We start from the raw sequence: 13,604 nt of genomic DNA, 5'->3' as shown, positions 1-13,604 counted from the left end.
GCGCATGGATTCATGTACTCTGGGATTTCAGGGTACTTTAAAATAAGTCTCCCGGTATTCAGCCGTTTGACGGCGACACTTGGAACTGGAGAGGAAAGGCTCAAACTGCCCAATCACGTCAGTACCGCCTAACCAGCTGTCGTACAAAACTGACACAATGTCAGTGTCGTTGAATAGCGGCCAATCAACAGTTACCATTACTGAGGTTTTCCAATGCCAGACTGAGAAAATTCGCAACATAATGGATAGATAAGTGAATGTACAAAGTACCTTTCGTACTGTTAACGAGTGCACCCTACCCGAAAACAAAACCGGAAAGTCTAAATGCGACATAAGATCACGTGTACACGTTGGGAACCGAAAATGGACTGATTGTCCAATCAATGTGGCCACAGCGATTTGGCTCGGTACGGGTATGGTTGAGCAGGTAAAAAAAGTAGCGTTCAGCTGTAGCACCCCTTCGATGTCTAGCTGCCGTGCCAACAGCAGGAGGCACGACGGATGAGATACTGTTAGGATCCGAAAGCCTAAACAGGAAAAGTCGAGTTTGAACCACAGAACCTTCCGGTCCGTAAGCTAGTGCCTTAACCACTGAGCTATCTAAAGCCCATTGAGCAGATCTTTCGGACGGGGTACTGTGATACGGAAACTTTCCACACTCCCCACAGAGAAACTAGGTAAATCCAGTACCCCCATTTTGGGACACCAAATCAACAAGCGTGGATTATAATCAGTAGGCGTGTTTTGCATTGATTACAAGACTGCTGTGTACATCATACCAGTCATCTACAAAGTAAAGTCAAATCGTTTTGTGTCGAACAAGAACTTGAAGTAGGGTGGACATTGCTATGGGGTGGGGGGTTGGAGGAAAACTGCGTTAGTGAATTGCGAAATAGCTCATGATTAGGACGCGTGCTGAGTAACGGTTTATCGTTCCAGTAGGAAGAAAAGGAGACGCAGGAATAGCGGCTTCATGTGATTAGGCCAAGGAATGAGATCACCCTGTAGGCATTATAGGTCACGGATAAGAGGTCTGTCATTGTCTCCTTCCGCGACCGCGCCCACGACCCCGGCGACCTCGGCCTCTGGTGGAAATCGTCTTCGCGACCGGTAAGTCTCGTGTTGAAGGGCTGGAGAAACGAGCTGGTCGCCCCCGACCTCGACGCGGCGTACAACGGATTTTTAAAGGAATCTCATCGTCCGACGGTTGTGTTTCTTCAACATCTTGTTCGCTTGCTGTTGCCGAGGTTTCCGGCAAAGTCGGAGTGGTCAGGCTGTCAGAAAGTTTGTTATCTTCTGTTGGGTTGCTCACTGGTGTCAAAGGAGCTAGGACAGAACTGTCAGGCTCGGATTTTACATGGGTTAGTTCCTGTTCACTCACAAATTTTGTGGACTCTTCATCGCTGGTATTGACCACTTCCTCCGCGCCTTTTAAGGTTGTCGTGGCTGAAGCAGGTTCTATATTTGAATTTGGTGCCATCCTGGATGAAGGAGAAGGGAGTGGTAATGGATTATAGAGAACAAAAAGCGGTCTATTCGTAACAGCATAATTCAGTCTTCAAAGCTGATGCTCTTGGGGGAGTTATGCTAAAATAGCCCCAGTCCAACACTCGGTGGGTCTACATTCATCCATTCTCCTCAGAAATTGACCGCAAACGTTGGTTGGTTCACTTTTGGTAACTGTAACAGGACGGGGTATCCAAAATGTGTAATGCTTAGCGACTGGGATTGCCCTAGAAACACAAAACAAGGCGTAACGTAAATGGTTTGAGCTTCTCTCTGGAGCCAACTGAAAATTATACTATTCCGTGTGAAAGTTGGTACCACTATTCAGTGAGGCTTGACGGATTTTACAATTCGACAACTCACCGAATCAGATCATCCAAGCGGAAGGAATGGCGGAATTGGTTGTAGAAGTCCCGAATGAAACTTTCTGTTTTCGAACCGATAGTCCTTGCAATCTGAGCAAAGTTTGTACCATATCGGGACATGGCGGTCAGGACCAAAGCCAATTCTGTCTTGGTCCACCGATAGGAAATCTAAGCGTATGAGGAGTAAACGAAAAGGGAGGTATGAATTCGACCATGAGAGTAAAGAAGCTTGCCGTCCAATTTCAGTGTAAATTCACACGAAGGTCAAGCGCAAACCTGGTCGAGTTTGGGCAGTTGTTCCTCTTCTTACAATTACAAAAAATGGAACTTGATCAGATTCCTTATTCAGAACCAACTGGAGCAGTTTCAAAGGCAAATATCCAAGAGTTTGTGGTGGACGGGTGTCTTCTGTGCCTCCGAACTGCTTCATAAACGTTCTATCTTGCTCAATAATCCGTATACTGATGGGGTCAACAGCAAGGCCCTATCCGATTGACCCAACTTCGGCCGATCAGTGCACGGCATGATTCTTATAGTCCACATTCACCGATCACATAAACGAAATCGATAAGCTGTGTTCACTTCCAGCCCTCGCACTTACAGAGGAAGTACACGTCCAGAGACGGACACAAATGGCGCACATACCATCGCAATGTGATCCCTGTTCAATGAACCGTGTAAAAACTGGCTTAGGCAAACTACAAATGGGCTGACCTTTCGTTGCTGCCTGCTTCGCTCCTGTAGTGGATATTCACCGCGTTTCACATCTGGGTGAGATCATGTCGCTACAGGCACCTGCGTGTTCACCTACATCCTAGGCTCAACATTAGACGCAGCCTCGCATTTTACGCAGCTGAGTGGAGAACATTAGCGAAATTTGAACCACAGCGTTTGTCGAAAGTCAAGCTCAATTTCTGACACAGTGGAATCCTTGCAAAGTAGCTACGGTATACCCTGAAAACTTCCATTCATTAGTGATAACACGGATACCTCACTGCCATAAAAAACACAAAGTTCACTTGGCCATATTTAAAACTCTTTACACCTGGAAGGTGTAAAGTGTAACTGTAAAATCGTGTCGTCAAACCCGAACCACACACTTGGAGGCGAACCGATCGATATGTTAGATAAATTCGCCTATCAGAGTAGCTACACAAGTCTCTGTGGACTGGTGAAGAATGAACTCAACCCCCAAAGGCCAGGACTGTGTTTGCAACATGTGATGTGGCACCGATGTGATATTAATTAGATTGTCAAGGATAGAGTATATACTGTTGTGGTTGTCTGAGTTAATTTCTGAACTGGAGACATGGCCTTCTCGTGGATACCTTCAAAAACTCTGTCTGACTATCTGTCTGTTTTCCAAACAGCACAGGTCTGATGGGAAAACATACGATCAGTAATGCTGAGGTGCAGCTAATTTCGGTGATGCATCAAAGCTGTCATTCCATTACTGTCCTTATTCTTGGTAAACAAAACTTTGGCAGCTGGAGGCACCGTGCTGCGGTACAGAGTTTATAGCTAAATGACTGAACCGAACTCAACCTTTTCCGTCATGACTTATGCAAGTAAGTCAAGATAAGAGCGGAAACAAGCCGAACCGTCTGTGCGCAGGGCTGCGACCTCTGAGCCCTAGTCGCGTCAGCTGAATCAAAACTAATCGGTTACGAAATACCCTTCATTATGATCTACTAAAACAGCAGCTCTCCGCAACTTCTGGACAACCTTTTTTCGCGTTAGTCTTCCTTTCAGAGTAGAATGATCGAAGCTGTACTGTCGCATCGAGTGTACATAAATCAGGCACAGTGTACCGAAAGAAAACCAACAGAAGAATTATTACAGATCACCAAATCCCCATTGGGGACGAAATCATAGTTTGTATGACCACGAATGAACACACAAAACCACCTACCAAACAGGTCACATTTGTTACAGTGAAAAATATCAGTTTGGTTGTCCTAGAAACGTCTGATAATGCTGAATGAGCAAATGAGTAAATCACTCAGAAGGTTAGGACTTACTTCCGGGAAGCCACACTCGGGCTTTAGTCCACGGATTCTGCTCAAAAGTGATCGAGCACGGTTTTCCACTGCCTGTTACGAAGAAAGAGGAATAAGCAATGACAAACAGTTGGCGGACCTCATTTACGACAAGGCGATCAATACAATCCAAGATGACCCACAATAACGGCAGCTTATTATTTCAGCAAGTTGTGAATAAGCTGATCGTCCACACCTATCATTGGTCTCTATTCAGTTAGCTGCCTAACTTGGAGTTCAACTGTGGTACGGTTAGAACAATCTGGCCCACACGAATGACAGAGGCCAGACGATTCTAAACAGCGTTGTACAGTATATAGTTCTACGGAAAAAAACCGTTCGGCCGTAGCACCCTTTCAATTCCTAGCTACCATGCTATCCGAAGGAAGCAGTAGGGCTGGGATAGTGCCAGGTTGCCTAGGTCGGGATGCAGAGGTCGGGTTCGAATAACGGACCTTCCGGTGAGTATATTCGCAGTCTAACCACTGGGTCATCTCACCCCTAGTTCTAGAGATATCACCTAGATAAAAATACCCTATTTGCGGTTCTCAAAAGACATACAAAAGGTGTGTAAAGAGTGGTGATAAGACAGATGTGTGAAATTTTCGTTTGGCTATCCGAGTTCCTTTCAGAGTATGCACTGGCTCGAAGCTGGAAGAATTTACCATCCGAAATCGAATCGGCTGATTCTAGTATGTGATCGATTGAGAGCGAATCACATGGGCCATTGAGCTATCCCGGTGGAGTTCGATGTTGAAAGTATTATGACACGTGCTATTGCGGATCAGAATGATGGCAGTTCAACATCGAATTCCAACAGACTCTTGATTATGGCAAATTGTACATACCTCGGTAGTTGTATTAGCTCTGACGGGAATATGTCTGATGAAGTCATTGGAAGAATCTCAAAAGCTCGAATCACGTTTGCTAAGTCGCGTCACAAAGCAATACCGCTAGATCTTAAGGGTTCATAAGGCTACAATAAGGGCTGCGTTATCGTATGGGTGCGAGACGGCCTCTGCGGACAGATGATGTGAAGTGTCGTCAGGTTTTTTACCAAGGGGGCCTCAGAAGCGTTTCCGGTTTTGAATGGCGTCCGCGTGTTAGCAATGAAGTGATTGAAAAGTGAGTATTTGGTTGTGCGCAGAGGCTCCAAACGCGGGAATCATCCAGCATCATTAGCTGCGGTTGCTCGGTCATGTGCTACGCATCCCCTAACACTGTCTACCGAAGCACGTGTTGTCCTCTGTGCCTCCTTCAGAATGGCGTAAACTGCGAGGTGGACACCGCGTAGCTTGGCCGAAGGGCGTGAAAGAGATCACGAAGAGTTTGGGTGTTGGATAAGGTCCTCGTGACCCCACCTGTGCTTGGCTGGAGACGTTGCACGAAATGGCGGCTAATCGATGTCGGTGGTGTCCGTGATGCCAGTTTCTTTCCCGACTGTCTGATTGGGCGCTTGGAGGTGTGGGCACATAGAATGCTTGATACAGGCCAGCACTAGGTCTCCTCCCTCATCCACTCTTTTTCTCTTCTTTTTACTCTAGAGCTTTGGCAATGAAGCGTCAGTGTCAACGCTGGTGTTGTTGTCTTTGATGATGACGATGAGACTCTAGATATGATCGTATGACAAATTCTCAGAGGCCAAAGTGAGTGTTCGACTACTAGGAATAAGAGAACTCAATGACATGAAGCCCCACAAATAACAAGTCCCACTTGATCAGGCTATTAATATAAATTTGGCCGTCTAGTGATTTTTACTCAGCCACTTCGGACAAGCAGGGCTATTGGTGGTAGATTTGTCTTGGATGTCTCGTTCCAGTTCGGGTTTCGTGCCACTCTTGTTCGGACGTGTCGCTTCTGCAGAACCAAAGGCGCCTGAGATGACCACGGTCATTTCGTTCAGCGAGACTTCTACGATAACTCCGGCACCAATGCTTTCCAGCTTAGCTGTGGGTTTACTTTTGATTCGATGACAGGATTATCATATCAGAAGGATTATCATCCTTGTGGACTGATTCAAAATTAACATTCTGGTGGCCCCAGTTTTGTGGTTATGGGGAGCATCAGCCTGAAGTAGATATTCACCAAAAGGCTGGTGGCTAACCTACCCCCTACATAAAATTCCTCATCCGGCGGCATCAGTCGAGATTTGGGGAAGCCATCAGGACGACTGAGTGTTGAAGGTCGTGCGTCCGTCTGCTCTGTTTAGGGTCACAAGACACAGTTTACTGACCTGGCTAGTCACCTCTCAACTTCCTCTGTCTAGGCTTGGGCAATCTGGCAGTATCCCAGCCCTTGTGCATAGCCGCTACGCGCCGGAAGGGCTGAGCGATTTTTTTAGGGAGTAACATTCTTATGAGGAATGTTGAAATGCATCGGTGTAACCAGACGCTACTGTCATTAAAGCACGTCTGCAGTGGCCAGAGTTTCTTGGGAACTCTACCACAAACTGTATTCCCTCACCACAGACTCGCTCAGTGGGTTCAAATGCGGTCACATAGTTGACAAGTCGACTGGACCGCGTTCGCCATTCGAGGGCCTTCAAATAATTTATCAACAGGAAGCTCAGCGTGACTCATCGTTATATTGGAATCATGATTCTGCGCATATATATTCGGACACGTCATTCACAATCTGTGTCAGGAAAAGTCCAACCATTCTTGCAATTACAAGTGAAATTTCAGTATACAAGTTAGTCGCAATTCCTACAGGGAAGATATTTCGATGAGTTCACATTCAAACACTGATCCACGATACTATTTGGCTCCACCTTGTGTACGGTAGACCAGAAGCTACCAGAAGTACCTTAGTCGCACTAGTGTGCTCAAGCGTCTCGACCGTTCTGTGCAATACAACTTCATAGAAATAAATACTGAGCCCTGTTTTACGCAGCAAAAGTGGAAAACCCGAGTAATGAATCGGTTGAACCACTAAAGCACATTACTGGATTTTAATGGTCCTGTAGGGATTGGAACTGAACCCACAAGACAGAAAGACGCGTTTATGAAAATGGGTTCCCAGAGTGTGTTATTTTCAGATAACTTGTGTACTCGTACTTTCAAGCCCCAGCAACGGAGGAATGTTTGGATCTCTCTTGGCACCCGGGGTGAATGAAATGTCCGGGTGTACACACTCACAGCTGTTGTTCCAACAGGATGATGCATCATCAAAATACACGCTTCCTGTGCGACAATAACTGGAGGGTCCACAATCGGACGAGGTGGTTCAGTAAGCTGGTCGTCGAGACAGGTACAATCACAGGTTAAAATAGTGCACTTGGACTGCCAACGAATTGGATTAAATTTTGACTCATCCAGAAGGAAAATTTATGGTAATTTCGTCGTCAAGAGAAAAACGAACAGTGGCCTAGGAATTGGTGGTGTTCGAGTTATCGTGCAAGTCCCGGTGAGTGGAATGGTTATAGGTATAGCCAACGTGTTTGATTTTGCGGATATGGTGTTGGCGAATGAGAGGCCCTATCACAGCAAGCCTCCAAAAATACCAGATATTGAACATCAATCAATCCGTTTTATATCACTACAGTGGATTGTGAAAAAGAGTCTGGCAAAAACTGCGATCAAGCACAAAATATACGAAACACCGAATCCATATTGACCGCCCGATACGAACCGAGTAGCGAATACGAAATGGATGGGGGGTTGGTGGTGTAGCTGGTGCATTTGTGAACAAGGTCGATACCATTAGGTCTCGTTATTCCACATAGCCCAGAAACCGCAATGATATGCTTTAGGTTGAGCCCCTGGAATGGACAGACAAGCTAGATCATAGAGATCATTTTCAAAAACCATTTCACCGAACGGGCTTGTTGGTCGTTAAGTTTCCGACCCTCTTCAGGCCTGGCGGACCTGCATTCACCCATTCTGATTGATTACCTAACCCGCGTCACCGGATCACTCGAACCGTAGATGTTGTATAGGCTCATCTTGAGGCACGATTGTTTGGAGCCGTTTCCAAACTCCCGTGATTATGTAACAAAAGGTTAAAAGATTCAATTTTGTCTTGCGGATTTCCAAGCTACACTAGGAAAGTTGTCCAGAGCATACCCAAGGTGTACATTGACCAGTTGTAGTAGAGAACACCAAAGAAGATAGCCATCATGAAATTTTCGTACTTCAAGAATTCGAAGGTTAAGGAAACCAAGAACCAAGCGATAAAAAAACCGAGCGTGCGGAAAGTAACCCACGGCTACCAGCAAGGCGGGATCATTAAACTCTATTTTTACCAAATTCGTGTTCCGGCCGAATGGTACTTTGCCCTAAAAACTAAAGAGGGAGCGACTATCTACAGGATTGACTGAGAACCGATGAAAGATGATGCACTGCGTGTATCACCACAAGCAGGACTATCGAATTTGTGTGGGACTACTGGCTGCCCACAACTGCCTGTGGCACCGCCAGACCTGTTGGTAGTGACCAACGGATTGTCCACTGGAGAGATTGGCACGTGTCAGACGACTCTAGTCTCAAGTTTGAAAATTTGTCCAGAAAGTGCTGACGAAAAGACCGTCAAACTCGCTTATTTAACAAACCGCGTGGCCAGAAGTGAAAGAGCTTAGAACGATCGAGGAGCTCAGGGTCTTCACTGTAAACTTCAAGTTCTATCTACGAAGATCTAGGTTGCATCCTGATTTGCAATTGGACAGATATTGTTCCTTTTTGTTCCATCTTTTGGGTTACGCTCATGAAAGGGATACGAAATATTGGTGGGCTAACTCTTGGTTTCAAATATATAAAGACTCGGAAATACTTGAAGTATTTAGGCGAGAAAATATCAAGTAAACAACTACCAGAATGGGAGTATTGTGCATCCGGGCTTCATCAAACTCTTCAACTATTCGCCGTCTGAATCCGAAACAACCTTGATATTGTCTAGTGCCTTAGAAATCCACGTGAATAAACGAACTTGACCCGAACAGCACACCAGACGAGATAATAAAGAAACGGTTAGTTGACCGACTACATAAACAGCCGACGTAAGGCTATGCACACAAATTGAGAGTAGGTAGTACCTGCACTTGTTGAAAGAGTTCAGAATCAAGACGCTCGGCTGAGGATAGTTCCAGTTCGCGCTCCTCCGCGTGTTGGGAATCCGGAGTGGTGATGAAAGAGAGGAATTCGGCGTGGTCGTAATGTACACCAGAGGGCAGTGTGTGCTTGGAAGAGCTGTTTCAAAAGAGAAGATGGATCCGATCTAATCAAACGGTTAAGATGAAAATGAACCGCTGCGCAATAACGTCGTGATCTATTCCGACGACGAAGAACAAACAAGTCACGCAGCTCAGCACTTCTCATAGCTAGGGCCTGGAATCGCAACGTTTGGTACACACCCCGCAGTATGTGCGCACGATACAAGTGAAAGGTATCGAACTCATTGGTCAAAGATAACTATGTCACATCTGTGATATTCTCGCTGGAGGTCGGAGCTGTTCACTGTGAAAGAAAACGCGATGTTAGCAGTTTTCAAGTCCATACAACAGCAGTGGAAAAGCTGGCAGTGGGTTTAAAACACAAACATTTTGCTCCGGAGCCATTTCCGGCTAGGGCGCTACGAGACATTGTACACGATCACAAGAAACAGGAGAACAGGGTGTGATGTAGTAACCAGAAGCCAAGTTGTACGTAATCACTGATCTAAAACAGAAGGATCGTATTCATCCGAATGGCGTTTGAACTAAAATCTCAGCTTCGGGATATATGCACCAAGGTATCTGAGCCACAAGGGCGAGATGGCTCAATTGGTTAGAACGCGAATCTACTGACCGGAAGGTCAGCGGTTCGAACCCGACCTCTGCCTCTCCACTTCTGCTGTCTAGGCTTGGTCAACCTGGCAGTATCTAAGCCCTCGTGCTTCCTTCGGGTGGCAGCTAGGCACCGAAAGGGTGCTACAGCCGAACGGTTTCTTAATCTGAGTCACACTGTTGGAGAAGAATGCGCATAAATTACTTAATAGTGGCATGCACATGTAAGTTGGTGGCAGGTTTTAACGGTGGCTTCAGAGTATGAACAGGTGCTCTCCAATAGAAAAAAAAACACCGCTGCTAGCCTGTACTTCCTAATTCCTTGGGCCTTTGGTGGTATTAAACAATAGTTTTGTTTTCGGTTGGTCATTCCAATCTAGATTACCGTGGACTCTCTCACCTTTCCAAGCAGCCGCACCTTCAATTGCGTACGAGTGAACAGTCTGCACAAGACAGTCGACTGGACTGATTGGGTCTGGTAGACACGTGTCAATTGTGCGTTGTTGCAACACGGCCCCCGGACAGAAATGGTTCGCTTTTCTGGCATAATATAGTGCATGCATCCTTGAACGACAGTTTATTCTTACTGGATGGATGACTCATTCACGCGACGCATCTGACGTTCAGCTTTCTTTTTTGATAGAATGTACGTGCGAGCGTTGACAGGCGGTGTAAGTGTACGCTAACCTAGTTTGCGACGACAGATTAGGGCCCATGCTGAATTCGCTTTGAGGTGCTCTACGGAGCATTAATTTGAAAGCCCGCAGTGGCCTGCGCTACAGGGTCACTCAAGGACATCCGCAAAGGGGTGAGGCAAGGTACATAGCCAAAAATCAGATCAAATAATGTTCAAACATGCATCGCAACTTCATGTTCGGGTGGCCTATGTGCGTTTCTAGGCGGACGATGCACTTGCCGCATGTATCACGCTGCAATGCAAACTGCATTATCAGAGGGTTTACAGGCGCAAGGGCAACTAGCCTTTCAGGTCGGTGTCACAGCATCTGTAGCAGGGACAGTTTCGCAACGGCTACGAGGAATGCATTAATAGACCCAGCCGTGGGAGAAAATGACCGATTCAAGGTCAGCGAAAAATGACAAGAGCTATGTCCGACATGGGGGAGGGAGGATGAACACAATCACGAAAGTTGCAGAACGTGTTCTTCCAACTCCGTCATCTACTCGCGAAATACACTCATTTGTATACCACCTGGGTTTGAACGGCAGACGCAAGTAGATCTTAGCTGAATTTCTCGTTTTCTTCCCGATTCATGATGATGTCTGCGTGAAAGTCTCTCATATGTTACAACTGGAGTTCGTGAAAACTACCAGTGGAAGTCAGGGGTCTACACGGACCACGGGATATTCATAGTAGTACTTGGCGATGTACCATTTTGCTCTGGTTTAATGGGAAGCTTTTAGTTAGTACCTCGACTGATTTTGTATAGTAGAGAGAAAAGCATAAGGTGGCATATTCGCAGCTTGGAGAGTGCAACTGGTTCACGTATCCCAACTGAGCTCAGAATCATGACATTGTAGTAGTTTGGTCGTGGAAATCGCTACCTTTGAGCATAGGAATGAAGAACTAAGAAAGTTGGCAGTTCCTTCTGTGGGACTTCGAGAGGGAATTCACAGTTGGAGTTCGTCTCTGACATCCTCACGATTCGTATTCAAAGCTGAGCGAATGGACAATGAGTCCGGCCTCGTGTTCCGCGCAGTTTACACAGCGGCTGTGCACCAGAAGGACAACACAACTAAAAAATCCTCGTGAAGCTTCCAAGGGTGTGAATCATGAATATCATTCAGGTCACCCTGCATCGATATATATACATAAGAAAATCTCTCAGTGGCGATGAACTTATGGCTTCAGAGTGAATGTCGTACGAATGTTTGAAGTAAACAGCATTGTCGGTTGAAAAAAAGAGAATACACAGTTCCAAACAGCGACGGTGTTGGCAGAGAATTTAAGCCGTTCTGGTGAGGCACTATTCCAGAATGCAAAAGCATGAGAACCAAGGCACGCTCAGGTAATGATCGCCAAGGCAAATAATGAATGTATGCAATATCGTCTGACCTAGAATTTCGCCTAACTATGGCTTTTCACATATGGAACCAAACAGGCAATGAGTTACGATTAATCTTTATGAAGCGTTGCGTTACGATGGTGCTCTACACGTCGAATGTGACGGGTAAATCCAAGGGTTTGGTCACCTGATGCAATCCCAACATTAGCGTGACTGAAACGTAGCAAGTGGCAGTCTTTCCACAATGGTTTAGCGGCAATTAGTACTACATGTTCGCCGACATTCGAAAGTGGAATTACCAATTTGTTTAGTACATTTTCTGGGCAACTATGACCGCAGGCACACAAGTAGCCTTTTTTCAACCCACACGATTTCTTAATTGCACCTGCGCAAGACTATCTGTCCTCCAAAACAAGGACCACTAATGGATAAGAGTTAGCAATCTTTGTGTGCAAGAAAGTTGAGCAACGTCAGCCGCAGAGACATGAGTACACTTTCAAACTCTTGATTAGATCATATACCAAGTACAACAACAAGGAAGTCTCGACTGTTGAAGAAATAAGTTCGATTGACACAGTAAGCTGGAAGTAGGAAGTATCGTAGGCGGCGCTTTCGGAATTCCTAGCCCCCCTAAATTCTTCTACAGTGACTACGTTTTCCAGGACCAACCTACTAGGCTGAATATCACTCTTGTCCTAGCTTCCGGTGTCGAAACACAGCAAAAACAATGTCTGATGCCGGAAGAAGCACATTAATCTACAGCCGTTTCACCCAAACGAGAGGTAATGAAAACGTCAAGAGTTGTTTTGCCGAGTAAAGTGTAGCTGAACTTGCGGCGTAAAATTCTGCCAAAAGACAAAGTACATCATATGGCGTCAAAGACGTCTAGAACACCCGACTGGAAGATTCCACTGCAGGTGGGATGTCTACTGAACCATGGAGCAAAACCACAGTTTAACTAGCCTGATCACTCAGCACACAAGGTTCACCGATTTGGTCCATTAGATTTCATTAAACATTACATCTACAACCACATAAACGACAGATGCATATGCGTTCCAGGAAAGTCTCCCGAATTTCTCTGCGAATGAGTATATTTCGCTAATTTCGTGCAATTTGGGTTCTAGCAGAACATAAGGTTAACGGAGAACTCGAAGATTGCGCCTACCTGATGAATCCTAAGAAGGGAGAAACTGGTCGTCGGTTGTCGAAGAATTTTCAGTGACCTTATGAGTAGTGTATCACGTGTATACATCTACAAGTCATTCAAAAGCCTAATGACCTACCCTGGCAACTTATCTTACCACCCGACTCCACCGTGCATTGACTCACTTTTTACTTGTTCACAAGAGGCCGCGATTGAAGTTGAGATTGAGGACAATGATGGGGGCGATGATGATCTGATTGTCGAGCCCAACGGAAAGCGGCCAGGCGAAGGTCATATTCATGGAATACTTATGAGTCAAGACCTATGAGCATTTCTGAAGTAAGCTTGTTTGTGACGTGCTCAATCATACATACCCGTGGTTTTGGCATTGGTACCTGTATGAATGCACTCTTATACTCTGTGTTCTATCGGAAATCTGAAATTTACAGAAGCTAGCGATTTGAATGAGCGTGATAAATCTTGGAGTGATCTACTGAACAAGTAATGACTCCAGCACCGTTTGCTGGATGGTCGCTGAAAGGGTTTTAAGTATTTAATCAGCAGGAAAGGGTTATTTTGGTTGACGGATATTGTTTTACACATTACTTCATTCGGATCCTGTTACTGAGTTGCAGCCCACTTCTGCCTCAATGCCGTACGTTCGTCTACGGCTTTTTAGCACCAGAATTGGCTGGCAGCAAATTTTGCGAAAAATAGGGATGGGTGGAGGAAATAGCAGAAAATGGTTTTTTCCACAAACAAAAA

At 45.7% G+C, this 13,604-nt stretch overlaps 3 protein-coding genes across 3 annotated transcripts in view; 2 read left to right on the top strand and 1 right to left on the bottom strand.

Annotated features, from left to right (window-relative positions):
- Positions 1–825: 825 nt before the first annotated feature.
- Positions 826–13,604, bottom strand: part of T265_02474 (hypothetical protein) — a gene marked incomplete at both ends in the record, with an annotated part of 40,532 nt that continues 27,753 nt past the window's right edge. Inside the window, 4 exons of the mRNA XM_009166723.1 lie at positions 826–1,481; positions 1,870–2,039; positions 3,893–3,964; positions 8,940–9,093. Coding sequence (XP_009164987.1) covers positions 1,037–1,481; positions 1,870–2,039; positions 3,893–3,964; positions 8,940–9,093 — 841 coding nt within the window. The remainder of the gene's footprint in view (positions 1,482–1,869; positions 2,040–3,892; positions 3,965–8,939; positions 9,094–13,604) is intronic.
- T265_02476 (hypothetical protein) lies at positions 8,235–8,486 on the top strand (the record flags this gene model as incomplete). Its single annotated transcript, XM_009166725.1, has 1 exon — positions 8,235–8,486. One exon carries the CDS (start codon positions 8,235–8,237, stop codon positions 8,484–8,486), a length of 252 nt encoding a protein of 83 aa, XP_009164989.1.
- On the top strand, positions 12,970–13,167 carry T265_02475 (hypothetical protein; the record flags this gene model as incomplete). The annotated part of the gene is made up of 1 exon (XM_009166724.1): positions 12,970–13,167. One exon carries the CDS (start codon positions 12,970–12,972, stop codon positions 13,165–13,167), a length of 198 nt encoding a protein of 65 aa, XP_009164988.1.

This window comes from Opisthorchis viverrini, assembly GCF_000715545.1.
Source record: "Opisthorchis viverrini unplaced genomic scaffold opera_v5_30, whole genome shotgun sequence".
Classification (NCBI taxonomy): domain Eukaryota; kingdom Metazoa; phylum Platyhelminthes; class Trematoda; order Opisthorchiida; family Opisthorchiidae; genus Opisthorchis; species Opisthorchis viverrini.
Note: the sequence above shows the minus strand (reverse complement) of the source record. Positions and strands in the feature narration are given on the sequence as shown.